The sequence below is a fragment of the Pantherophis guttatus genome, chromosome 10, assembly GCF_059756535.1.
Source record: "Pantherophis guttatus breed Tessera chromosome 10, ASM5975653v1, whole genome shotgun sequence".
Taxonomy (NCBI): Eukaryota; Metazoa; Chordata; class Lepidosauria; order Squamata; family Colubridae; genus Pantherophis; species Pantherophis guttatus.
Window position 1 is genome coordinate 10,640,251 of NC_142072.1, and position 27,875 is coordinate 10,668,125.

At 41.0% G+C, this 27,875-nt stretch overlaps 2 protein-coding genes across 5 annotated transcripts in view; both read left to right on the forward strand.

Annotated features, from left to right (window-relative positions):
- The first annotated feature begins 6,951 nt into the window (after positions 1–6,951).
- Positions 6,952–18,059, forward strand: ZMPSTE24 (zinc metallopeptidase STE24). Its single transcript, XM_034423630.3, has 10 exons — positions 6,952–7,197; positions 7,850–7,996; positions 9,402–9,488; positions 9,900–10,016; positions 11,855–12,007; positions 12,675–12,816; positions 14,361–14,548; positions 15,260–15,364; positions 16,253–16,396; positions 17,226–18,059. Exons 1-10 carry the CDS (start codon positions 7,075–7,077, stop codon positions 17,448–17,450), a joined length of 1,431 nt encoding a protein of 476 aa, XP_034279521.2. The 5' UTR covers positions 6,952–7,074; the 3' UTR covers positions 17,451–18,059.
- Positions 18,060–20,132: 2,073 nt separating this feature from the next.
- KDM1A (lysine demethylase 1A) overlaps positions 20,133–27,875 on the forward strand; it is a 32,438-nt gene continuing 24,695 nt past the window's right edge. For 2 of the 4 annotated variants that reach the window (XM_087876586.1, XM_060693999.2), the window contains exons 1-2: positions 20,190–20,635; positions 22,669–22,834. In XM_087876586.1, coding sequence (XP_087732712.1) covers positions 20,303–20,635; positions 22,669–22,834 — 499 coding nt within the window. In that variant the 5' untranslated portion in view covers positions 20,190–20,302. Of the gene's footprint in view, positions 20,636–22,668; positions 22,835–27,875 lie in introns of all 4 variants that reach the window. The other 2 variants (XM_060693998.2, XM_087876585.1) reach the window with 2 other exon arrangements.

A 27,875-nucleotide genomic window follows, 5' to 3' on the forward strand; every position in this document is an offset into this window, starting at 1 on the left:
AAACCCAAATATAAGCAAAAAAACCAATAAAGATTGTTCCTGGGAGTAAAATTGCATTTCAGATGGATGAAATGAAACTGATTTAAGAAGTTTCATTGGCAGAATGTATTCTGAGCATTCATTCTCCCTCCTTCATTTTTTAAAACATGAAGGATTTTTTTTTTCAATCCTTTGAAGAGGTTCAAAATCTAGAATATGTCTTTTTCTTTCCTTTACTGAAACTGTCAAGTAAATTCAGTCAATAAATTTCTGTTACTATATGAGTACAGTAGCATAAAGGGGATAGATGTCATTTGTAAACCCTAAACCTATTCCGATAAGTAAACTGATTTTTATAAATAAGATTTTCTAATTTAAGTGACTATTCTCAAAGGATCTGTATTGTAAAATTTCAGTTCTTTGCAAACACGTCCCTCTGTCCCCTTTCTAGTCTTATTTTTGTTGCCAATCACTAAATGCAGTACATGTGAAATAGGTGACAAGAATTGCTTTCTAGAATCAGACCAAATGGCTTTCACATCCTATGTGAAACATGTATAAATTAGCAGATGCGCACAGTTGCCTAACACTGAAGAAGGAACTTAAAAAGCAAAGATGCCAATGTATATTTGCCCCAGCTGGCATTAGCCAGTCATAACCTTTGAAGACAAATGTTAGCTTTTCTTCAAGGAATTGTAACTTCTTTTGTTCAGAGCACAATGATTAATCTGCTTTCTTAATCCAAAATCTGTTCAATGTATTTGTCACAAATTACATGGCGCTTCCGGGTCCAATCCATTCATAGGAATTTACTAGCTTTAGCATAATTACTCAATATTTGGGCAACACTCTGCTTTAAACCTGATTATTTTACCTAGTATTTCTACGTAAAACTTTCCTGTTTATGAAATACTCGGCTACCAAATTACAGGTCAAGGTTGAAAAATAATCGCCGTAGTACCATCTCCAAAGTCATCAAACTATCTTTTAAATACATTATTTCACAATGCATTCATCCGTTTACTAGACGACCTTGATCTGAATGCAAGAAGGCTTTTTCTTAGGGAAAGTTTATTTTCTCGTCTACTTACAGCTGGTTCAACAACTGACTTTTCCCCTGAGAATTTCTGGTGTTTAAAGGTAACGTTGAACAGGCAAGATTGCACATTGGGAATTATAAAACAGAATAGTGGACTTAATATCTAGGGAATTTGACAAGAATGTTCCCAGTTATAGTCTCAAAGGTACAACTGCTGAAACGCCAACAGCTGTACTTTATGTTCTTTAAAACTTAATACCGATATATAAATATATCATTTGTTTTTTTCTGATTTAATATAGCACATAATTTTTAAAAATTTCTAAATACCTAAGTAGGCATCTACTTGAAATGTGTGGATGGCAAATATCCCTGATAAAGTGTACATAATTTAAATATGGGTTTTCAAGATCTATTCTCCAATAGGCCTTTTGACAGGAGGGCAAGTTCTAACATAACTTTTAAGCAATTTTTAATTATTGTTTATAGCTGCCTTTGAAAACATCCTTCTTGCCTTATCTTATATCCTTCTCTGTAGTAACTTGTCAAAATAAATGCACTATTGGTGCTCTCTAAGCTTGGTGATTTTCTTGCAGACGTAACATTACCAAACTAGGCAACATCATCAGTACTACTATCTCCAGTTAATTGCTTAGGATAAACTTCCACTACATTAGATGATATCCATCAAATTATAATAATTTTTTGTACTGATGTTCAGGCCTGTTGGTATACTTTTTGGTTCTCTTTATATTTTGCACCTATTTTGGAAGTACTATATTTAGAAAATAGCAGAAAGTTAACTGTGCTACTATATCATGCGACATTCTGAAGCAACTAAATAGTATTTAGTTGAAGCATGGGGCAACCCAGATTTTTTTTTTTTAAAAAAGAAAGAAAATGGGGTTAAGCCAGGGAAGTATCAAGGCTACTGTATGTAAAAACGTACATAGAATGGAAGATTAATTTATTGATGTAGTGATTCATCTGGAATATGTTTTTTTTTGTATTGCATAATTAACTGCTATGCAGATTGGATTTGAATATTTGTAACCTTATGGTTTTGTGAAGGTTTTTTATCTGTGCTGAAAGAAAAGGGGGCACAAAAACTCTGGGCCTCAAATCTGTCAGAAAAATCCCATTCTGTATTCGAAGTCATTTTCTTAACCCATGATAGGTTTCTCTTCGTAACAGGTCCTGAAGAGGTAGACCCACATCCTAGGGAGTCGTCATCTCCTCAGTGAGGGGATTGCTGAACCATTGTGGACATTTGTTTGAAGATCACCAATGAAAGAGAACATATCACTCCTGGCAATCCTTTCTGCTGCTTGACAGCTCAAATCTCAGTAAATTCTTCCTAATATCTAACTTGAATCTCTTTCACTGTAGCTTCAATTCATTAGTACTGTTCCCACTTTGTATGGCAGCCACAAACAAGACTGCTTTCTTCTTTATGGGGCAACCCCTGGATCTTTTCTTCTGTAGCAAAATAGGGCCAGTTCCAGGGGTGGGCTTCAAGAACTTTAGCAAGGGGTTCTCTGCCCGGTTGCTGGGTGGGCGTGGCCATGGTGGGCTTGGCCTAGTCAGCCTCCTGCACCACGGTGTGGGACATTTTTGCCCTCCCCGGGCTCCAGAGGCTCTTCTTGAGCCTCCAGGAGGACGAAAATGGCCTTTCCAGGCTCCAGAGGCCCTCTGGAGACCCGTTTTTTGCCCTCCCCGAGCCTCTACATGTGCCCTATAGTTACCTGCATCCAAAATGGGCCACGTGGGAACTTTGGGGAGGGGAGGGGTGGGTGGGGCCAGCCAGGAGTGGGATTTGGGGGTTCTCCAAACTGCATAGAACCTTAGCTAGAGGTTCTCCTGAACTGCGAACCCCCAGCAGCCCACCCCTGGCCAGTTCCTTTATCCCCGTTTCAGTTTAGAGGTTGTATTCCAAGCGGGCTGGACAAGAAGAATAAGTTGAGAGAATTAACTTGTAATGTTCTGGGTTTTGTGTCTATTAATACATCCTCAAATGTATTAGCAAGCATATTTGTCTTTTTAGCAACTGCATCACAGTAATGGCTCATGCGCAACTCATAATAATCTAAGTAGAACAACATCCAGATCCATTTCTTCCTGTCAAGTCAGGCCTCTCTAACCCCTCCTATCTTCATTCTCAGAGGCAGGATCTGCATTTCACCTTGATAAAATTCATCCCATTTGTTTTGGTCCTTCGCCTAAGCTTATCTAGACCTTTTGCATTCCTCTTCTAAAGGGTTAGTAGCCATTCCTAGTTTTTGCACTGATGATTCCCTCTTTCGGCCAAGTCATTCATTAAAATGTTGAACAGCCCTGAGTCCAGGGAGTAGACTCATATGAATAATCTGGGGGTGATCATTTAGGAATTTTTGGATGCAGCTAACTGTTATAACTTAACTATATTTTACCGTTGCATTAATGACATGTCATTGAACATTAAGGAGACTGAAATATTTAACTCTTGATCATTTTGCCCCCACCCCTTATGAAAAACTACTGCCCAGAATTGCCACTGGAAATGTCATTTTGCAGTGTTTTAATTTTATAGGGCTGACGAGACAGTGGTCTGACAGCTTTTGCTTTAAAATACTAAAATCCTAATGCCAATCATTCACAAAGCAACTCAGGATACCAATTAGGACAATATTTACATACCAGCAACTGGACTAGCAAAATAAATAAGCCAGTAATTATTTTCTCTCCGTCCTATTTCCCTAAACTTTTGCTGCTTTAATTTATAAAAGTGGTTCTATGCTTGTGGCTTATTTGGCATATATTTTCATCCTGATGAGTTGGCAGTTGGGAGAGGGATCTTCTATGGCAAAAGATGTGCTTTATATTGTCTATCCCTCATGCTCCATTGAACTGAAGATATTTTTCAGAGCTTCATTCTTAACTATGGCTCTTGCTTTCTGCTTTAATCGCTTTAGTATTCAAGGAAACAGAGTGCCCCGTTTTTCTGATGCAAAAATTGTGAAGAATCGTGACGTAGGAAAAATGCATGTTGCCTCTTACTGCCAAAGTAGAAAAGTCTTTGAATGGAGATGCTGAAAGATTGCCTTAAAGAACCTCTGCTTTAAAAACGAATAGAAAATCATTGAGGCATAGGAGATCTGGATTATTAGGGAATTTTTGTCCATATCAAAAACAGCTTTGTTCTACCAGAGAGTTTCCAAGTAAGTTAGTACTCATTCTAGTTACAGTTCCACCTTTGGGGATATTTCAAAGGGTAGATTTTGGGATGTATTTATGGAATGATTGATTTAAGTGCCCTCAAGTTGTTGACTCTTAGCAAACATAGATTTTCTCTGTTGACGATCAGTCATTAACCTGGTCCTTTAGCTCTTCCAACAGTGCCCCCCCCCCGTTGCCACCGTGACTGAATTCATCCACATTGCTGCCCGCCCTCTTTTTTTTCCCCCTTCCATCTTTCCCAGCATTAGAGCCTTCACGAGAGCGCTAGGTTTTCTACATAATGTGTCTGAAATAAGATCATTTGATCCTTTTCATTTGCACCTTGCATGACAACAACTCTGGGGTGGTTTTTTCAATGGTTTAAAGTGACTTTGCACAACTCGCAAAATCATACGTCAATTAAAATCGGAATAGTTCACATGAACCAAGTGAACTACGTAATATCTGAATGTGTTGTATAAATCATGCAATTATATATGATGATGAGTTTTGTATTGAGTGAATTCAGCTACTATTGTTTGTTTTCCATGGTATGAGCCAGTGGTGAAATCCAATTTTTTTTACTACCGGTTCTGTGGGCGTGGCTTGGTGGGCGTGGTGTGGCTTGGTGGGCATGGCAGGGGATGGATACTGCAAAATCCCCATTCCTCCCCACTCCTGGGGGAAGGATATTGCAAAATCTCCATTCCCCCCCATTTCTGGGGCCAGCCCGCTCTGAGGCCAGCATTTGCTGGTTCTCCAAACTACTCAAAATTTTCACCACTGGTTCTCCGAACTATTCAAAATTTCCACTACCGGTTTTCCAGAACCTGTCAGATCCTGCTGGATTTCACCCCTGGTATGAGCTAAGCAATTGCTGAATATACCGAATGTTCTTTTTTTTTAAGGTATAGGCTCCCCTCCTCCCCCAGTGGATACTCTTCAGAGGCTCTGGGGCTGTGAATTGTGCCTCTTATAATTCTGTTAAGTACTACTGAGTTTGTCATAATTTTGTCCAGGATAAATCTGATTTCTGTGGAAAATATCCTGATGAATAAATAACCTCTGTCTGGATAGGATGAACCAGATCCCATCCAAGACTTCCCTTCCGTTCATGCACTTCCTGTTTGGGTTTAAGTATAGTTCAGAAATATGAAAGTAAGAAATATTTCTATTTTCTTGAAGGTTCACATGTGGACTGAAAATGTCACGTGGAAAAAAAATTCAAGAAGATGGCAGGGACTGTGCCCTATCTTTCTGCAGTTAAAGCCAATGTTTTCCCCAAGAGGAAGTGAGGACGGGGTAAAAAGCAAGATGCAAAAATAACAAAGTCCTTTGCTGTAAGCTCTAGGGGAGGAAATGTGGCTCAAAATAACAACAGCAGCTAGATTTTCTGTCCTGGAAATTGTTTATTCTACTCACCATAAATTAACTCTTGGTAGCCTGTAAGCTATATAGTCTTTTTTTTAAACTGCAATTTCCCTTTTTAATTAGGAAAGCTACTCAGAGTTCTTAGGAAGTTAGTAGCCTTCCAAGTCTATTTTTTTAAAAAAAAATACATCCACCCAGGTGGCTCTCAAAATCCCAGGATCTTGGTAGGTTGAAACCATTAGGTTTCAAGACTGCCATGAACTTAATAGACGTAGTCCTCACTTATTGAAGGTAATTGGAACTGGCAACTCTTACTAAGCAACATGATTTGTAAAGTGTGATGTCACACCACTGCACCAATGACAGCAATTGGGGCAATTTCTAGTCGCTATTCTTAATTTAATCCCATGCAATGACAGTGGCCAGCAGTTGCGAGATCCATCACTATATGCAACCTCCTGCTGGTTTCCCCATTGACTTTGATGGGACGCCAGCAGTGAAGCTCGCAAATGATGTGATTATGCAATGCTACAATGTCATACTTATCACACCTAGATGCCGAGAGCCTAAATTGCAGTCAGTGACTGGAAACTATATGACCACATCTACAAGCACCTGTTGCAAGTTCCTCTGGTTCAGCCCTGGATAACTTCAAAGTGTCTCATAATATTTGGGAATCCTGGGAGTGGAAAACTGCACATCTTTACAAGTTATTAAGATTGAGCAGGTTTTTGGTAAAGAGCCGGTTTGGTGTAGGGCAGTGTTTCTCAACCTTGGAAGCTTGAAGTCCACCCATCTTCAAGCTACCAAGGTTGAGAAACACTGGTGTAGGGTTTTAAGGCACCAGGTTAAAAACCAGGAGACTCCGAATTCTAGATCTGCTTTAGGCATGAAGCCAACTGGGTGACCTTGGGCCAGTCTCAGACTTTCAGCCCTAGGAAGGCAATTGGCAAACGACTTCCAAAACCTTCCTAAGGAAACTATAGGGACTAATCCAGGCAGTCGCCAGAACAAAACACTGACTTGAAGGCAATTTTTTTTAAAAAAATGTTTTATAAACGGCAGGCTACAAATATCTAAAATGCCACCCCAAAAAAATACTTTAAAAAATATTTAAACCTTTAAATTATTTTAACCTTTAAACTACTTTAAATTTAATATTTAAATTTAAATATATATAATATTTTAATATTTAAAGGTATTTAAATTTAAATATTTTTTATTTTATTTTATTTAAATTTAGAAAAAAAAATACTTAAACCCCTTCCCTCTCCTCTCATTCCTCCCCTCCCCCGCACATGGCGGACTCTCTGCCTTTCCGGAGCCGGAAGTGCCGCCGACATACGGAAGGCGCTTGCCCCGGAAGTTCTTCAGGAGGAACTTCTTCCGGAGTTTGCTCCGCTTGTGTCACTGCAGCCGGAAGCCGGCTGAGAAAGGCTCAAGCGTGCTGGCCGGCGGCTCTGTGGGAGAGCGGCGGATCGAAGCCGGAGATGGCGATGCCGCTGCTGGGCGATCTGTGGGCCGAGAGCCCCGTGGAGGACCGGATTTTCCTCTCCGTGCTGCTCTTCTCCTGGGCGGTCTACCTGTGGGAGGCCCTGCTCGCCTGGCGGCAGGTCAGATCCTTCCCGCCGAAGCCCGCGAGCGCTTGACAGCCCCGTCAGGTTTAAGGCCGGGACGAGACGAGCCGGGTCATCCCCGTCGCCTGGTGCTGCGACGAGCGGTCCTTCCGTCTGGGGGTGCCCGGGTACCTTTGGGGATCATGGCAGGCTCGGTTTCTAAGCCGGCGGGCAGCTCTCCCGAAGCCTCCGCAGGTGGCCGCCGATCTCGACGTGGGAAGCGGCGCTTTTATTTATTTATTAGTTCAATTATTATTTATTAGTTCAATTTATATGCCGGTTATACTGGTTCTACAAAGCCCCTCGTCCTCTTCCCCCCCAGCAGAATTGCTAGGTGTCTTAACTTGAAGTACCTCAGAAACAAACTTTGATTAGTTTTTCCAAATAGTTTTGCGCCTAAGCCTTAAAAGAATTGATCAGATCTATTCAGTAAAAGCTATCAGGTAAACTAAGGAAGATTCTTTCTAATTCATAGAATTTGGATCCATTGATTTAGAGCTGTATTTATTAGTGCTTTTGTAATCATGGTATCGCTAAATGATCATATATTTTAAGAATCCTTGTGCTGTTGGATATTGAACTTCCAGGGGCACATGAAAACATTTTTGAAAATGCAAGCTAAATGACTGCTTATTTTTAAATATTTCAGAGGACTGTCTACAAGACAACCACCCATGTCCCACTGGAATTAGGGCCGATCATGGACTCAGAAACGTTTGAAAAATCCCGTCTTTACCAATTAGATAAAAGTGCATTCAGCTTCTGGTCAGGACTATACTCAGAGTTAGAGGGCACGGTAGGTATCTTTCATCCTCTTTGATTTCGTGTATTTTTTTTAGTGAGTTAGAATGTATTCTAACATGTATATTTGTGAGCGTGTGTGCATGCATGCACAAGAATATTGACAAAGGAATTGTACAAAAATGCCAGAAGGATTTATTCTGTGATAGAATGTAGAAATCCATAGGGCTTTTTTTTTTTTTGCTTCATAGAATATTGAATAAAAGAGACCTTGAGCTGGAAGCAAATGCTACGAAGAAGCCCAGATAGATTTCCTTCAGGCAGAATTGAGAGTGGCTTTTCTTCCTTCTGCTAACATTTCCGGAAGTTATCCCCTTCAAGGGCTGTATGTCAATAGCAGAGGAGGACCCAATAGATCCGGTTGGGCCAACTATGGTTACTTTACGACCTGTGGACTTCAACTCCCAGAATTCCTGTCAGCCTAACCCTAACCCTTCAATAGATAGTAGAGCAAGAGCTAGCCACAAATGCTACAAGTGTATTAGCTAATGCAGGATTAGCTTATGATCTTGCATTCCCTGTTACCTCATCTTTTTATTTTATGCAGCATTTTGTCTATAATGCTCCATTTCTCTCTCTCTCTCTCTCTCTCTCTCTCTCTCTCCAACCTGCATACAATTGAGCTTTAACTCAGAGGTTCCATGTCCCTCTTTTTTCTAATGCTTAGAGAATGGGAAAAAAATTCAGTGAAAGTAGTGCTCAGGTGATTAAACTGCAGTATTAAATTATTTGCTGGTACACGAATGAGCTTTGGGCTCACATTAGCTTTGGCTGTTAATTGATTGACACCCAGAAAGGTTTACAGTTAAATAAATGCAGCTTTGAATCTGTACCTCTTTGATTTCTGGAATCCCACAATTAAAAAGGTTATATCAGGTTAGCCTTTTTCATAAAATTGTTTTTTTGTTGGTGCATTTTTACAATTAAACAAATTTTACATCTTATGCGTAACTGTGACCATTTACATACCATAACATTCCAATTCAAATACATTCTATACATTTTTACTATACATTTTAATTCTACTTCTATTTTGTCTATTTCTTTTCCATTTTTCTGTTCTCAATCCAGTCGTACCACTTCTCCCATATTGCGTAGTAATCTGAATCTATTTGTCCTTTCAGTTCAATTGTCAACTTGTCAATTTCTGCGCAATCAAATATTTTTTTAATTACTAAGCCTGCAGAAGGTATCTTTGTATTTCTCCAGCATTGTGCGAAAGCTATCCTTGCTGCGGTTATTATATGTAAAATGATGTATATTATTCTTTTTTCATATTTCCTTTTTAACTATCCCTAGGAGAAATAGTTCCGGAATGTATTCTATCTGAAGTCCTGTTAATTCCTGTAACCATCTGTGTATTTTCTTCCAGTAATAAAATTGTATTTTTATTCTTACAGGTAATTCTTCTTTGTGGAGGAATTCCTTTTCTTTGGTCTGTATCTGGAGACATTTCAAATCGTGCTGGTTTTGGACCTGAATATGAGGTAGATGTATTGGTTTGCTTGATTCAGATGATTACTAATCTGATAAAGCGCCAAGTAATCCCTTAATAACGTTTGTTTAAACTTTTAGGTATGTAAGAAAAGGTATGCTAAAACAAACCAAAGAAATATCAGGTTTAGATGGTGGAATAGTATTCCCATCTAGTCTGGATTCCCATTTAGGATCTCTCTAGCTAGCTATGGTAGTATCTAGATTGGATAGTAATTCCCTAATCCCTTTCAAACCAATTTAAAGAGCTTTGGTGGTGCATTGATTAGAATGCACCATTGCAGGCTAACTCTGCATTCCACTGTCAGGAGTTCAAGGTTGACTCAGCCTGGGGAATTCTGGGAGTTGAGCTAAGGATAATATTTATCTGTAACAATTCCCCTCTTCATTATTCTGATGCACAGATTGTCCAGTCATTGGTGTTCCTCCTGCTTGCTACACTTTTCAGTGCGGTCACAGGTCTGCCCTGGAGCCTCTATAATACTTTTGTCATTGAGGAAAAGCATGGTTTCAATCAGCAGGTATTACATCATTTCTACCTTCTCTTCTCGATAGAATGCAGTATCTTACTGTGGGTGTTTTAATGCTGCATTTGTTTGAATTCTCCTACCCATGTTTTATAGTTCCTTATTGTGGATGTTTCATGCTGTAAACTATCATGGGTCAACTTATTGAAATTAGTTGTGGAAAAATTTAATAAATAATAAGATATCCATGACTGACCACTCTGCCTAACAGCTGATGGAAACTATACTCCAGCTAATCTTGAGAAATTGCTATCCTACATCTATTAACAGACAAGAGCCCTCTTTGCCTGTAACAATAATAAGATAACCTTTATTGTCATTTACCCGTATCAGTGGTGGAATTCAAAAATTTTTACTACTGGTTCTGTGGACGTGGCATGGCTTGGTGGGCGTGGCAGGGGGGCGTGGCAGGGAAAGGATACTGTGAAATCTTCATTCCCTCCCCACTCCAGGGGAAGGTTACTGCAAAATCCCAATTTCCTTCCGATCAGCTGGGACTCGGGAGGCAAAGAATAGATGGGGGCAGGGCCAGTCAGAGGTGATATTGACCAGTTCTCCAAACTACTCAAAATTTCTGCTACCGGTTCTCCAGAACTGGTCAGAACCTGCTGAATACCACCTCTGACCCGTATACCCTGCAGCACACATTAAAATGAAATTCCAATGCCCTGCTCTCGAAAGAAAGAATGCCACCTACCAAACAATGTCACCATCCCAAGGATAGGAAATAATAATACTATAACAGCAGCATCACCAAAAATGCTAAAATGTCACCAAAACGTCTTATTAATCACAGTCCACTTTGAATGCATAGTGGAAAAAAGAGTCTTGAGAGTTAACACAGTTGATACTATATGGAACTGAGCTGCTACAGAATCTAGTGGTTCTGTTCCAGAGGCCCCAGACTCTCCTTCCCAGAAGGCAACCATGAAAATGGTTGCATTGCCATGATTAATTGCTGAAATAGGAGCTTCATAGAGAACAATCAAAACATTTAGTGTACTTTGCCTGTAATCTCTTTAAGGAGCCCTAGTTCCTTTGCAGATATCTGTGGGTGTTGCCCATGTCTTTTTTTTTTTCTGTTTTAGTTTAGCTATTTCCTGGTTGCATGTCTAAGCACATTCTCTTTCAATGCCACCTTGACTAAACGTTTTGTGTCTTGGGTTTTTGGATGTGCTGCTTTGTCATATTTGAGAAAGCAGTAGTAGTACTTTATTGTCATTGCACCTCATACAACGAAATTAAATGCCATCTTCAGTGTACATTATACATAAGAAAACTATAAAAATAAAACAAAAACACACATCCTTCACATTCTATGCAATTGAATTGAAAACCCCTGATATTGCATTAATACTGCACTATACAGTAGAATTCAGTATAGTTAACTGCTCTGGGATAGAAGCTGTTTTTCAGCCTATTTGTCCTTGTCTTTAATGTCCTGTACCGCTTGCCAGAAGTTAATAGTTCAAAAAAAAAAAAGGGGGTGCCCAGGATGAGAGGGATGTTTTGAACTTTCTTAAGGCAGCAGGAGCTATAAAGCTCTTCCAAAGAGGGGAGAAGGCAACCAGTGATCCTCTGGGCAATGATGTTAACCCTCTGTAGATGCTGTCCTATCTGCCACTGTGCAATTGGCAAACCCTACGCAGCTGCAGTAAGTTAAAATAAAATGAAAGGGATGTTTTTAATGTTCTGTCCATTTTAGCTGCCTCGGCAAAATGGCTGGACAACTTTGAAATGTAACTTAGGTGCACGCAGTGTAAAATTTGTGGTATTTATGGAGTCCATTTCAGATTTCCCCCCAGCTTATTATGTATGCTTCTCTTTAATAGACCCTGGGATTCTTTTTTAAAGATGCCATCAAGAAGTTCATTGTGACACAGTGTATTCTCCTGCCGGTGACCTCGCTCCTGCTTTATATCATCAAAATAGGTGGAGATTATTTCTTCATCTATGCCTGGCTTTTCACTTTAGTTGTTTCCTTGGTGAGTTCACAACAGCTGGTTGTTTTCTTTAGAATTATTCAAAAATGGTCTCTGCTGTTAAGGTTTTGCTCTTTATCCCTTTGATGATAGTGATTTTCCTTTTTTTAAAAAAAAAAAATTGAATTTTACAATAAAAGTATGAAAAAAATGAAAAGAAAAACGAGAAAAGAATAAGAAAAAAGTGAAAAGTGCAAAAGAAAGAAAATGTAGAATGTTGACTTCCTCCTTTCTGTTTAATAAGAATCTTATTCTTTCTCCTCCCTCCTAAATCATCAGTTCAGTCTTTCATTCTTTCAGTAAAAACTCCATTATGAAGCTTCTACTTTTTAAAACAGTCTTAATTGCTTTTTCCCTATACCAAACTGGTCAGCTTTGCCATTTCTATGAGCTCCATCAATTTTATTATCCAATCTTCTGCTATCTATGTTTCTTCCAACTTCGTGCATATACTACTCTTACCTCAATCACTATATAAAAAACATTGTCCCCCGTGTTTTTTTTTCCTAGTTCAGCATTAACAAAATCCAATAAAATTATAATTATGACTTCACTGATAATGTCTTTCCAACTTGCTCTGTAAAAGTGCAAGATGGATTTTTTTTTAAGTGAACAGCAGTATCTTTATCATTGTAAGGGATTTGTGTTCTATCCTTTTGCTCCATTCTAGGTTCTTGTCACAATTTATGCTGACTATATTGCTCCGTTGTTTGACAAATTCATTCCACTTCCCGAAGGAGAGCTGAAGCAGGAGATTGAGGCAATGGCAAAGGATATAGACTTTCCACTCACCAAAGTTTACGTTGTGGAAGGTATGAGAATAGAGTGCTCAGGTTCTGATTCTGAAGACAGATAGTCCTTGTTGTGGCCCACCATCTTGGCAGCAAGATTCAGACAGTGTGGAGGTTGGGGAAGAACATGGGCCAGTCCTAGAGTCTGGGGAAGGCTCTGATGAGGGCTCTGCGTCGGAGGCAGAGAGGGGGCCAGGGCCGTCTGACAGTTGTCAGTTGCCTTCAGAGTCAGATGTCAGTGAGGCAGATGAATAGCTGGAGCCTATTCCCAGTGTGCGTATGCGCAGAGTTGCCAGACGGAGGGAACAGCTAAAGAACAAGGGTCGACTTGGGAGTAAGGCCACAGGTGGATGATGAAGGACCCCTCCCAGAGGAAATAAAAGAGGAGCGAAAGGGGAGTGGAGTTTGCAGGAGACAATAAGTTCATTACTGCATTCTTGCCAAATACTGCGGGTCTGAAAGATATTGGCCTGGCCACACTCCAAGCCTGATAAAGGTCGGTAATTGTGAACTATCTTGAAAGATTGGGAGAGGAAAGACTTTGCTGGAGAGGAATTCACTATAAATTAAATAAAGGGGGTTTATCAGGATGAGGATTCAGCTTCATGCTGCTGGGGAAGCCTAGGTCAGAACAGTCCTTGACTTACAACCGTGTGTTTAGCAACTGTTCAAAGTTACAACAGCACTGAAAAAAGTGACTCATTTTTCATGCGACAGTGATCATGGGATCAAAATTCACTTGGCAACTGGCATGTATCTATGACAGTTGCAGTGTCCCAGAGTGATGTGATCCCCTTCTGCGTTGGTTGTGTGGTTGGGTCACCAGCTCTGTGCATCGGAAACAAGTGAAAAGTTTCATACCCAGGCAAGTTTACTGGTTGTTGTGGCCCGCCAGCAGCCAGCGGAGGTGGCAGCAGAGTCAGACAGTGAGGAGGTTGGGGAGGAATATGAGCCAGGCCTGGGGGGCTGGGGAAAGCTTGGACGAGGGCTCTGCGTCGGAGGCAGAAAGGGAGCTAGACAGCAGTGAGGCAGAGGAACAGCTGGAGCCTGTTCCCAGTGTGTGCATGTGCAGAGCTGCCAGAAGACAAGAAGAACTCAGAAAGCAGGGTCGACTTGGGAGCAAAGCCACACCTTGGAGGTGATTGGCCCCTCCCATAGAAAACAAAAGAGGAGCGAACAAGGAGTGGGCTTTTGCAGGAAACAATTTGTTCATTCCGTGACTCTGAGAGACTCTGCCAAGTTTTGCCTTGTACTGCGTTTGGAAAGTAGTTACCTTGGCAGCCTTCCAAGCGAGATAAGGTCTGTGTTGATAAATATTCCTTTGAAAAACCATTTGGACAGGCCTTGCTGACTGTGACTGAAAGGAATTCACAGTCGTGTAAATAAAAGAGGTTTTGCCGAGATCAAGACTCTGCTTCCTGCTTTTTAAGGGAGCCTAGATCAGAACACTGGTCTCTAACAGGAGGCACTAGCTGATGCTGAAAGCCAAACACTCTTAAGCCTCTCCCTCATAAAATCTAGAATACTGCAGTATGACTGAATTTTCCCCTACTCTTTCTCCCCAGGCTCCAAACGTTCTTCCCATAGCAATGCTTATTTCTATGGTTTCTTCAAGAACAAACGTATTGTGTTGTTTGACACGCTCCTGGAAGATTATTCCGCCCTCAACAAAGAGCCTTCCGAAGAGCCTGCTGTGGACACACAGGTAGCCGGAGGAAATGAGGGAGGACCCGAGACAAAGGCTAAAACCAAAGTGAGCCCTGATTTATGTTATTATCGACAGACCTGATCCAAAGTTGCCGAATAACAAAGATGGGTTGCCTAAAAGGAAAGCCCAAGCAGCAATTACAGGAAAACCAGCATGCACACCCTGAATCTTTGGTTATAAAGTGATAATGAATTGCCAAGAAACAAATTTCAATGTGGTTGATTATTTTTGGATATATATTTGGATATACAGGTAAAGTGTGTATGTGTGTGTGGATATATAACACATCATACATATCTATATCGGGGGGGGGAGAGATTGATTGCTTCCTACTCTAGTTCTGAGTTTGGAGAAAGTTATCTTTGTGTGTATAACAAGGATAGGCAGCATTTTCTTAGTTGAAGGCTATACCTTTTGTGCCTTAGTTATGCCTTAAGATTGGTGGGAATCACAAGAGGCATGACCAATTAAAAGGCAACAGACAGATAAAGCTGAGAATTTTGGCCGGGGTTTGGGGAAGTGTAGTTTTAAGTGGTAAAATAGCTAATTCAACAGTTATGTACCTGTTTATTTCAACTTTCACCTATTTTTAAAGGAGCTATGAGCATCTTAGGTCTTACCCCTTTAAAATCTTTTTTAAAAATCCATCCAGACCTGGCAATCCAAACCAGAACATTGTGTCCTATCCATTCGTATTTGTGTGTGCATGCCCGCGAGTTAAAAGAGATGGATTTATATTTTTCTCCACCCGTCTAGAGTAAGAAGCAAGGTTGCAAAAATGAAGAAGTTTTGGCTGTGCTGGGACATGAATTGGGACACTGGAAACTTGGCCACACCATTAAAAATATTGTCATTAGCCAGGTATGTAAGAAATAATTGGGTACCTATCTACTATCACTATTCACTCAGAAAATAAAGTGGTTCCATTTTTCTGCTTGCTTTCTGCTTGTATCTTGTATAATTGAAAAAAAAATGGAATGAGGAGATATACAAGATTTGGGCAATGTTGTTAAAACAGAGTAAATGACACATGACATAGGAAATCTGAATCTTTAACCTTTTTTTTAAAAAAAAAGGTTATAAAAGTTATAAAAACTACCCTAGAGAAGTGTACAATAGGTATTAGTGGCCTGGATCAGAGCTGAAGAGAGGTTGGTTTTATTTCTTTGTTTTAACCTGCCTTGCTTGTCATATAGAAATGATTGCAATAGAACAACCTGAAAGATTGCTGGCTCTGAGTGAGGTGCATAGCCAAACAAAATCGAAAAAGTCCCTCTGGAGTTTGGGAATGCTTCCACATTCTATAAAATAGTATATCTTTATCCATAGAAGTGTGCATTCCAATAGGAGAGGTTCCTGTCTTTGCAGACTCAGAAAAAGCTGTGGTAGACCAGGCCAAATACTTCTCTGGTCCAGCATTCAATGCCTGTGGTAGCCAACCAGATGTTCCAGGAGTACAGTATATCCACGCAGCCAGGATATAAAGGATGTAACACCCACTTCCCTCTTGTGTTACCCAGCATGTGATATCCAACCTTGATATGAGAAGATAAAAATGAAAGATTCGCTATTAATAATCACCCGTTCCATGCACCTTCATACCTTTGTGTACTCCACTTGCCAAAACCAAACCAATCACCTCAGCTGCAATGTGCTACTGTTGCCCAACTCATTTATTATAAATCATTTTTACTATAACATTCAAGGTGGTTAACAGTTCCTAACATCCAATGTCTTGTTTTCTCTCAGATGAACTCCTTCTTATGTTTCTTCTTATTTGCGGTGTTGATTGGTCGAAAGGAGCTTTTTGCTGCCTTTGGATTCTACGAAACCCAGCCTACCCTGATAGGCTTGCTGATCATCTTTCAGTTTATTTTCTCACCTTACAATGAGGTAAATGTCTGTTTTGATTGGCACTTTGCTCAACTTATAAGTTGCCTGGGTTCAGGGGAGAGATTCAGCCGGTTCATACCAGGTGAACCGGTAGTTGTGACCTGCGGGTGGGCCTGCCCACTCGCCCTGGCGCTATGCCGTCCTATTTAGCTGCGTTTTTTAAGCCATGCACATGCATGCAAGCACGCGCGAGCAAAGCACATGTGCAGAAGGATGCACGGAAGGCACGCATGCAAATTTTTGGTGCTGGGGCGAACCAGTTGTTAAATTATGTGAAGCCCACCTCTGCCTGGGTTCCGTGTGGAAAGTTTGGTTCCTAAATTACTGTTAGATTGTATAAATGGGTTGGATCCTAGCATCCTCCCACAAAAGGAGATGAGGAAGTGGACTTTTCTGTTCCTAGTTCTCCCTCCAGACCTTTGGTCTTCCCAGAAATGTTTCTCCCAGTACTTCCTTCCGATTAGGAAGGACGCTCACAAAAACACAGGAAGTCTTCTGCCTCTCACCTCTCTCCCAGAGGTTCTTCTCTGAGGTTTTCCTAAACCCTTCCATCTTCCATGCTATAATCCAACTCATTAAAGTGACTCCTTTCATTCTCTGTAATATTTTTTTTGGAGGGTGGCATCTGGGGCCTGACAGGAAGGAGAGAGCGCTAGTTCCTTTCTGTAAAGAAATATCTCTACTTAAAAATTAATCCCAAAATGTGGCCTACTTCCTCCTCCCTTTTAGACTTCGGAAGGTTTGATGAGATTTGGAGAAGTGGTTTTGAAAGACCGCGAAACTCATTCTGAAATTTCATCCCGTGTCATCCTCTTGTTTTCCACTGCAGGTGCTTTCCTTTTGCTTGACTGTATTAAGTCGGCGATTTGAATTTCAAGCCGATGCCTTTGCCAAGAAACTCGGAAAGGCAAAAGATTTGTATTCTGCGTTGATCAAGTTGAACAAAGATAACCTGGGATTCCCTGTTTCAGACTGGTTGTTTTCAATGTGGCATTATTCCCATCCTCCACTGTTAGAAAGACTTCAAGCACTGAAGGAAACTAAACAGGACTGAGGGAAAAGAACTGAGGAAGCCCAGAGGAGAAAACTACTCTCTCCAAATTGAGTTTCCAGGTTTTTTTAAAAAAAGAAGTATATACAGTATACCCATTTCATTCCTAAACACAACATCCTGCATAGCTCTATGCGCTGTTCACTTGATTTGAAACGACCTCCCCGAAGTCCTGTTTCTGACTAACAAATGAATTGTAATCAGGAATTGAGGGAGAAATGTAACGTGTAACATTTATCTTAATCACAAAGCCATGCTTGAAAGGAAAAATAATTTGTTACAACCGACATGTCCATGCTTGAATCTGTGAAAGCTTTGAATGTGACTTTTGTACCTTTTAAGCACTTTGTCCAGATGTTCTTAAAACAGTATGGGAAACTCTTACTCATCTGTGGCAGGGCTGGAGGATAAAGATCTGAAAAATAATTTTTGGACCGTTGGGATTTGACATTTCTAAACCCAATCGCTATCCGGATGGGAACAGTGGAACTTTCTTCCACAGTTCAAGTTCTTATCTGCAATGGAATTACACAGGTGATGAAAACACCTCTTTCCCCGAATAGGGGAAGCAGAAAATAAACAGAGAATAAATTACAAATTATATATACCTTAGTTATGTGTCCTATATATATTACTATTACAATGGTTTGGAATTTGGGTTGCCTTGTCTCCTGTACCTAATTTTTCCTGGTAGCAAATAATTGCAATGTGGTTTTCTGGGTGTCCCAAATACCACATAAGGTGTTGGCATACCTACAGATGCCCCCTTGGTTTCTGTTGTCTGTCTTAGAGCAATTAATATGATCAAAGTCCTGGAGACTAAACCATATGAAGACCAGCTGCAGGTTTTGGGTCTGGCTAGTCTAAAGAAAAAAAGAATTAGGGGTGACATGATAGCAATATTTCAGTATTTGAAGGGTTGCCACAAAAAAGAGGGGGTCAACTTATTCTCCAAAGCACCAGAGGGCAGGACAAGAAACAATGGTTGGAAACTAACCAAAGAGAAAAGCAACCTGGAATTAAGGAGAAACTTCATAACAGTGTGGACAATTAACCAGTGGAACAGTTTACCACCAGAAGTTGTGGGCGATCCATCACTGGAGGTTTTTAAGAAGAGACTGGACAGCCAGTTGTCTGAAATGGTGTAGGGTCTTCTGTTTAAGCAGAGGGTTGGGTTAGAATGTCCCTTTCAGCTCTGTTCTATTCTATCCGACTTTCCATATAAAAATGGGAAGCTGACACATTCCAGATTGAAATTTCAACCTCCCTATTGTATCTGTTTCCAAGAAAGTCTCTTCAGACAGTCGAGTCTTTTTCTGTTTGGAGGCTTTTGTAATGAATCTGTTGAGGGGAAAGCGGACAGGCAAAGGTTTAATATGAGAGCGGATATCTATTAACACCAAGTTTTTAATAAAAACTTTTACTGTAAGGAGTGAGTGAGTGGATGTCATCCATTCAGGACCATTACTGTATTCCATACAATGTTGCTGTTTTTTTCCCCAGGGGGGGAAAAAACCAATCCAAAATGAATCTATTTTAACATAATCCTTAAAATGGACCAATGTAGAAAATATTTCTTAACACAAATATTTGAGATGTATATTGTATGCTGTCTCTGGCTTCACAGTCGTCCCTTTGCTACTCAAGCACTAAACCACTGTTTCTCAACCTGGATGGTAAGATAGGCATGCAGGCGGAGGAATTCTGGGAGCTGAAGCCCCATGCATCTTCAAGTCGCCAAGGTTGAGAAATACTGCACTAAAAGTCTGTAGAGATACTCAGTCATCCAGGTCATGGTTGTCCCAAAGGTGCTTTTTCAGGAGGCCACTGGACTTTTTGTTTTTTCTTTGAAGACGTTTCGCTTCTCATCCAAGAAGCTTCTTCAGCTCTGACAGGATAGCAGCGAATGGAAGAATTTATATTCCTTGCAGACAGCTGGTCATTTACATTCTTTTTAAAGATCTTTTTAAAGATCATTGAAGCACTTGGTTTATCTGTGTCCTCAGGGTCACCTGAGTAGTGCTTAATGGTTCCTGTGGTCTGCAACCTTTCTGAAAATCCGTTCATACTCCCACACCATTCGAAGGGTGTTCATCCCACATTGCATAGCTATGCGATAGATATGAATCCTTCCATTCCCCACTACCATCAGGTCAGAGCTGAAGAAGCTTCTTGGATGAGAAGTGAAAGGTCTTCAAAGGAAAACCAGAAAGTCCAGTTGCCTCTTGAAAAAGCACCTTCGGGACTAACTAATGTTAATGTTCTCAAATTACTTACATCATTTATAATCTGAACCCAATTTTCCTAGTGATTCATTCATATTTTCTCTCTCTCACACACACACTTTCTCTCCTGTCTATCTGTCTCTCTCTCAATCTGCTGGTGGAGGAAAAGAGAATTATTTTTCCATTTGTTTTGGATTTGCTTATTTATTTATTTATTCATTCATTCATTCAATTTATATGCCGCCTTTCTCCGGAGACTCAGGGCGGCAATGCAATTAAACTGCAATGCATGTAGTATCATCCTCAGCAGATGTCCAGTTGCCTCCTGAAAAAGCACCTGAATTCTTTGGTTTCTCGTCCTCATCCATCCAGGTTGCAGAGCCATGGCTTTTGCACGTGCTGCATTTACCTGGGACTGAGGCTACGGCGCGCGCGAAGGGACAAAAAAAAAACCCTCCTCGTTTCGCCACTCCCGCCCGCTTCCTCGACCGTTTCTCCCAGGGAAGGGAACCGGCTTCGGGCGGGGCTTAGAAGGACGGTGACGTAGCTCGCGCCGCGGGGGGGGGGCGGAGCTTCCGGCGCGCCCGGCCTCCTCCGAGCGGAATCGCCTTTGTCCCTCCGGCTGAGGCGATGCTGTCGTCGAGCAAGAAAGTGGCCGCCGCGGAGGCCCCGGGGAGCGGCGCGGGGAGCGATGGCGCTTCCGAAGCGCCGGCACCCCCGCCGCCTCCGCCTCCTCCGCCGCCTCCGGCCCTCTCCGCTTCTTTGGGGGCCGCCGCCACAGCGGCGGAGGCCGGCGTCGCCTCGGAGCGCACGCCTCGTAAGAAAGAACCGCCGCGCGCCTCGCCGCCCGGGGCTTTATCCGAGCCTCCTCCCGCCGGCCCGGGCCCCGCCGTGGGCTCCGAAACGACCGGCATCGCCGAGACCCCCGAGGGCCGCAGGACCAGCCGCCGGAAACGGGCCAAGGTGGGTTGCTGCCTGAGGGAGGCACGAAGCGGAGGTCATGGTCGCCTCAGGCCGACCTCCTCGCCAAGCGCCTTTTCCTGAAACTCCTCGAAATATAAAATTAGGATGGGGGGGAGGGGATGGGGGGGTCCTTTGGTGACCTTCATCTTGACCTTTCAGGCAGGCCTGCATTGCAGGGGTGTTGTGAGGGCAAAAATTGGGCGGGAGAAACGGCATTTCCTCTTGAGTCAGTCAGGCCTAGGGCTTTCTTAAGCCCCTGCAGATATTTTCCCTCAGAATGTATTTCTTATAAACCATTCGGTGCAAGAGGAGCGCTTTAAATAAAAGTGGCATTTCCTCTTAGACCAGAGGTCTTCAAACTTGGCAGCTTTAAGACTTGTGGACTTCAACTCCCAGAATTAGCTGGCTGGAGAATTTTGGGAGTTGAAGTCCACAAGTTTGAAGACCTCTTGCCTTAGACCAGTGTTTCTCAACCTTGGTCGCTTGAAGATGGGTGGACTTCAACTCCCAGAATCCCCCAGCCAGCAGCGCTGGCTGGGGGATTCTGGGAGTTGAAGTCCACCCATCTTCAAGCGACCAAGGTTGAGAAACCCTGCCTTGGACAGAGATAAACTTGTTTTATTTTCTTACTGTTGAAATAGTAGGAGCTCTGGTGGCTCAGCAGACTAATTAACATCCACTTACATCTGCTGCCTGCAATTACTGCAAGTTCAAATCTCACCAGGCTCAAGGTTGACTCAGCCTTCCATCCTTTCTAAGGTAGGTAAAATGAGGACCCAGATTATGGGGGGCAATAAGCTGACTTTGTATAAATATACAAAAGTATGAAGGCTATTGCTTAATGCATTGTAAGCCGCCCTGAGTCTTCGGAGAAGGGCGGCATATAAATCAAATTTTAAAAAAAATGCTTGAAAGCTTACGTAGCAGTAGTAAAGCTTAATATTCGAAAGCTTAGTGTTGAAAGCTGTACATGGAAAGACTTGTTTTGCAGTTTAAGTTTTCAGAGGGCTATAAACCACATTTCACTGAAAGCAAAATTTATGTTCGCTCAATGTAAAAATTGTATTGCATTCTCCAAAACTATTTCTGCCTTTTGGGTTGGAGGGAGGGGCTGGTCTGCTATATACCCATTCTAAAATCCTTTAATGTCCCAAGCTCTTAAAGAGGTGGACAGAGGGGTAGGATTTTTTAGTTGTTGGATTCTTCTTTAACTTAATCGCTTTATGGGCGGAGTCATGATATAGTTGTCTTCCCTTCTTCCATTTTCTTTTTCTTTCTTTCTTTTTTCTTTTTTTTGCCATTTGCCATTTTTTTGCCAGAATATCTTACAGAATGTTATTAGATAGAAAAAAAAAACTTGGGAGCTTCTAGAATTCTTCTCTTCTTCCTAGGAAGACAAATATGACTCTGTTTGCAAAATTACTGAAATACTTCTGAGAAATTATGTAATTCCATATTCTTTTGATATCTTGTGCTATATCTCTTATGATTTCTCACCAGTTTTCCACTGTTCCAGGTTTGAAGGTAAAGCTTAGTTGTGAATGTGAGGTAGAATGTGTGAGAATATGACAATTGATAATATAACATGAGAAGGGAGTGGCTGTGTATATTATCTTTCATAATATTAAGCCCCGGTCCTAAAATTAAACTCTGTTGTTGAACATGGTTTTGAATAAATATTTCAGAATTGTATAGAATATTGAATTTGCATATAATTGTGGAATGAAATCAAATTCTATATCAAAAAACACTGGTATTGAACAGTTTTGAATTTGTAATCAAATTACGAAATTTCTCTTGCCCTGCTTTGGAATCTGTAATGACCGTGTGGATTTTTTCCAGAACACATCATAGGGTTAGATAATCTTATACAGATAACACTGACTTTTTCTATGATGTATTGCATCTTTAATTTGAAGCCTGTTCATTTTATTCAATACAATTTGCGTTCATTGTTTTTGGTATTAATCACCTCTCCCACAGCAATTTACTTGATCGGTCAACATTTTTTTTCTGGCCAACTCCAATTACAGGTGGAATACAGAGAAATGGATGAGAGCCTTGCTAATCTTTCTGAAGATGAGTATTACTCTGAGGAGGAAAGAAATGCTAAAGCAGAAAAAGAGAAAAAGCTACCGCCTCCCCCTCCTCCCCCACCTCCTGAGGAAGAGAATGAAAGTGAGCCGGAAGAACCATCTGGTGAGTGGAAGATCTCCATCCAGCAAGGCAACAATTATGTTACTCCTGATATATTTGTGTTTTTTTCAGGACAGCACAGAGAGGCACACACTCTAATCCTTGAGTTCACCATAGATTATGCTGTGAAAAAAAGAAAAGAGGTTATTTCTATTGATTCCTTTTTTCTCTTTAAATATAGTCAGCTATATCTTTTAAATACTGCACGTTATCATATTTTAGTTACTCAGCAAGATAGAATTGTTGGACATTGTTTAGTACAGGGGTCTGCAACCTTACGCACGCAAAGAGCCATTTGGACCAGTTTCCCACAGAAAAAAAAAAAAACACCGGGAGCCACAAAACCTGGGTAGGGGTGGCCAACTTGATGTCACACTCCCATCCAGTCACATGACCCCCCCCAGCCACGCCTACTCAGCCACAAAACCATTTTCTCTATGTCTTATCCCCCCTCCCTATCATCCCCTCTCTCACCCCCTTTTTCTGTATCTCTCTGTGTCTCTCCCTATCTTCCCCCTCTCCGCCCTCTCTATCTCTCCTCTCTCCCCCCTCTGTGTGTCTCCCTCTCTCCCTCTGTATCTCTCTCTCCCCCTATCTTCCCCTCTCTGTGTATCACTCTGTATGTGTCTCTCTGTCTCTCTCACCCCCTCTCTGTATCTATGTCTGTCTCTCTCTCTCCCCTCTGTGTCTCTCTCTTCCCCACTGTCTCTGTCTCCCTCCCTCCCTCTCTCTCGGAAAGCCGCTGCTGGGCCAAGCTAGCAAGCTGCTCTTGGGGTGCTTCGCTACTCCTTTTATTTCTTCTTTTTGGAAATTTGGGCTGGCTGAGGAATGATCGCTAGCAGCAGAGGCTTCCCTTTGGGCGACCGTCCTCCTCTCCACCTCCTTCTCCTCTTGTGACCCTCTGGCCGGCTGTGGCTGAGCCTGGAACATGCGCACGCGTGGGGAGACTCTTTTCCAACAAGTGCCAAAGCGCAGGAAAGGTGCGTGCGGGGTGGGGGGGGCGCTCGCTTAAGGAGGGTCTTAACAGGACGCAGTTTCTCTCCTGCACTACGGCTCCAGCCATCACCTTGCCGTGCCATCCCCCACCACCGGCAGCTCTTCGGCTGAGCATGGAGGGCGTGAACTCCAACCCAAAGTGGCAGGAAGCGAAGGCTGCCTTACGCACAAATGTGACATGAAGGCAGGTATAGGGCTGCTTCACTCCTGCACTCTCCAGCGACCCTCTCGTGGCCCTCTGGTCAGCTGTGGCTGAGCCAGAAGCGTGCACGTGTATGGGGAGACCCTCCTCAAGCAAGCACCAAAGTGCAGGAAAGCGCCACATTTGCCCGTAAGGCCCGCTTCCTGCTGCCTCGGGCTGGAGTTCGCCCCCTCAGCGCTCAGCCGAAGAGCTGCCGGGGGTGGGGGACGACACGGCAAGGCGATGGCTGGAGCTGTAGTGCAGGAGAGAAGCCGCGTCCTGTTAAAACACTCCTTAAGCACCCGCCCACCCTTTGCATGCCTTTCCTGTGCTTTGGCGCTCGCTTGAGGAGAGTCTCCCCACTCGTACGCACGCTCCTGGCTCAGCCACAGCTGGCCAGAGGGTCATGAGGGGGGGAGGAGGAGGAGGGTCGCCCAAAGGGAAGCCTTTGCTGCGGCTGGCTATCGTTCCTCAGCCAGCCCAGATTTCCAAAAATATCCAAAAAAGAACTAAAAGGGGCTAGGGGCAGGACCAACCAGTGATGGGACAGGGAGCTGCAGCAGAGGGCCCAAAGAGCCACTTGCGACTCCGGAGCCGCAGGTTGCCGACACCCAGTTTAGTATAATGGTTCACTTGTTTTGCAACTAGGACTTTTATATAGTCTTGATTTTGTAAATAAAAAGTTAAATTTTTGTGAGAACTGCTTATAATTTTTTTTCCACTGCACTCTATTAAATAATGACCAGATATTTCTGTTTCAGAGAAAGAGTCATCCTGTTTCTAGCATCTTGTTTTGCTAAGGTCCAACTACATGTACAGTATAGTGTTAACATTGTGTCGTGCCTTATGGAAAAGGCATTGACATCTGCCTTTTTTAAAAAACACAGTTAATCTTGCATGGCACATGGTTGGTATTTTTTCAATTAAGAAGATGGCATCAGGTGAAAAGGTATAATTTAGTAGATACCACAGTTTGGTTTTAGACAGCTGAATAGATCCAGGTTTAGCCATTTTTGGATTGTTGAATAGATCCACTTGGAGTAAACTTTATAAAATTAGATAACAAACCAGTTTGAGTGTATTTGAAGTTGTGTAAGTAGGTTAAATATTAGTTTTGTGTTTCTTGACTATATTATTTGTGGAAGAGACATGGCTTGGTAGCATTTCTAATCTATATATTCTCTAACTTTCAATCTTAATTTGCTGAATTGTGCTAGGATTGCTATTCTTAATTAAGAGATGCAAGCTTTGGCTTTTGCGGCTAGATATTTTTGCCAGTGTTCTCTGAACCAGAAATCATTTGTATCCTTTTTCTATTTAATACGTAAGTGCTGGGAATGTTTTCCTCTGATTCAGAAAGACAATAAAATTTGTCAATTTATAGGAGTGCAATTATAAAGATAGCAGAAATGAAAATCCAGTTATAACATGCACTTATTTGGGTGGTAGATAAATACAGTTTTCTCATATAAACATTCATTTCAGGGTCACCCAAGCTCCTTATTTCAATGTGTAATATAGGGCAGGCTATTGGGAAATAATTGAGGTTCTTGCTGATCTGTTGCAAACCTATCAGAGATCTGTCAGTACCTCCAGATCTGTCTTATTCTCATCCATGTTCTTTGTATTCTGTGTTACATATGTAGATATTTCAGAGAGAGCAAGAGGGAATACACAGTTAAATCTGAATATTTTGAAGGTGCAGATGTATCTCCAAATTGCTTATCTAGGAAGGAATTTAACATTAGCATTATTTAATAATTTATGTACTGTATGAATCACAGAATTATACAGTTAGTTTACTTGAATTCACTTCTTTATCTGGAAATAAAAGGAGGCACCATAATTGCATAAAGCAAGTAAGTTTCTGCTAATAGGAAACTTTCATTGACAGTTTAACTTAAATTTCATTAATTAGGAATTTCAATGTTGGTCTTTGAAAAATGTTTTTAACTACAGTGCATCTGGTGCCTTATTACTTTGTCATAATCTTATTTTTTTGAAAAAAATAATTTCTATTGACTGCAGAGTTAGCAAAACAGTACACTGGCTTCAATTTCAAGGCTACAAGGTATCTAGTTTTTTATCTTTATTCATTCTTTAGCATTTATTTTCAATCTATTTCTGCTGTCAGCTTGTTTATGATACATCAGTATAAATATATCTTATCAAATTTTGTCAGCATGCGTATTCCTTTTCCAGATCCCGAGTATTTGTTTCATTGATTGCTTGCCTTTTGTTCTAGAGCTCAGGGCAGTGTGTGTAGCATTTCCTTCTCTCCTTTTTCCCATAGCAACACTCCTGTGAGGTAGGTTGGATTGGGAGGCTGTGACCAGTCCAAATTCACTCAGAAAGCTTTTATGGCAATTAGTTGATTTGAATTTGATGGATTTCTCTAGGGCTAATCCAATGCCCTAACCACAGCAAGGTCAGGTTTTATTTTCACTTCTGGAAAAGTTCTATTACTTCCCTCAGATCCATACCTCTTTTTTTCAGTTTTTTGTCACAGATATTTACGAGTTTAGTACAAGGTTTAGAATGCTTCTTGGTTGTTTTCTTTTGAATCTTTAGAAGAAGTTTAAACTGTTCATTTGCCACTTTTTATAGGAAGTAACTTGATATTTACCAATCTTAACTGGTATAATCAAATTTCACTGGTCTTTATATTGGGTAGCAATTTTATTTAAAGTGCATCTTCAAGCACATTTATCTCTTCATATAAGACTTAATTGTTTTACAGATTGGTGGAATAGCAAGGATTTGATAAATTAATTTTTCATAGCAAAAATCTGCTTTTGAATTGTTCAGAAAATTGTACCAGAATATCTGAATAAAACATGTTAAATCCCCCAATTGTCATTTCTGTGATTTTTTTTTTTTTTAGATTGCAACAAAATAAGAGGAAACCTTTCAATTAAAAGAAATTCAACAGCTTTGAATATATCTCTGACCCATAAATATTTCATGATCTCTTCCTGCACATGAACACTGGTTCAGAGAAAAAGGTTCTACTACTTTTTTATTTTTGTCAGCAAAGGAGAAGAGTGGTGGTAGGGCTACATTAAAGAATGTTGTTTTAATAATCTTGCCATAGAAAAGGGATGCAAAATGAAATAGGAAGAATTACTTTCAAATATCTTGCAGTACACATCGGAGAGGTTATGAACTGCACAACACAAAAGACTACTGTTTTGAATGTATTTTGTTGAGAGTGAAAATAACAGCATGTAGAAATGTAGGAAGAGAGAGCTGAGTTCAAATGCAGTGAAATGCCCTGGTCGTGAATTAAGTAGTGTAAGTGCCGTGCAAAAACACAGTTTGAGCATTGCCCTCAACAGCAAAAGAAGGCAATTTACATGCCATTTACCCAAAAATACAGAATGAATTATATATTTTTTAATTCATCTGCAAGTGGGTTACAAAGAATCAGTACGTGTATAATTCAAAATCATAATCTTGAGAAAAAAGGGGTGTACCCATTCCTGAAGTTAAATTACCTAAAATTGTCTTACAAGGAAAAAGATGGGCAAAAGGCATAGTACAAAAGTTATTTAATTTAAAAAGAGGCTTGAGTGTCTCTTCAGCCGCAAATATTGTTCTAGCATGCATCTCTATACATTATCTGTTTAGCAATTAAATAATCTGTCATATTTGAAAAATATGTTTTTAGTTCAATGTACTCTTAATTCTTATTTATACAGTAATCATACAGCTTTATGTTTTACTGAGGTTGCTGTAAACTGTGAAAGGGAAATTGATATATGCTAATGTTTTTGTTTGGAGGAAGTATAAAGCTTAATTTTCCTACAGTACAGATTATCTACTAATTTGTTTTTCTACAACAGAAAGGGTTTACTCTACCAAGAT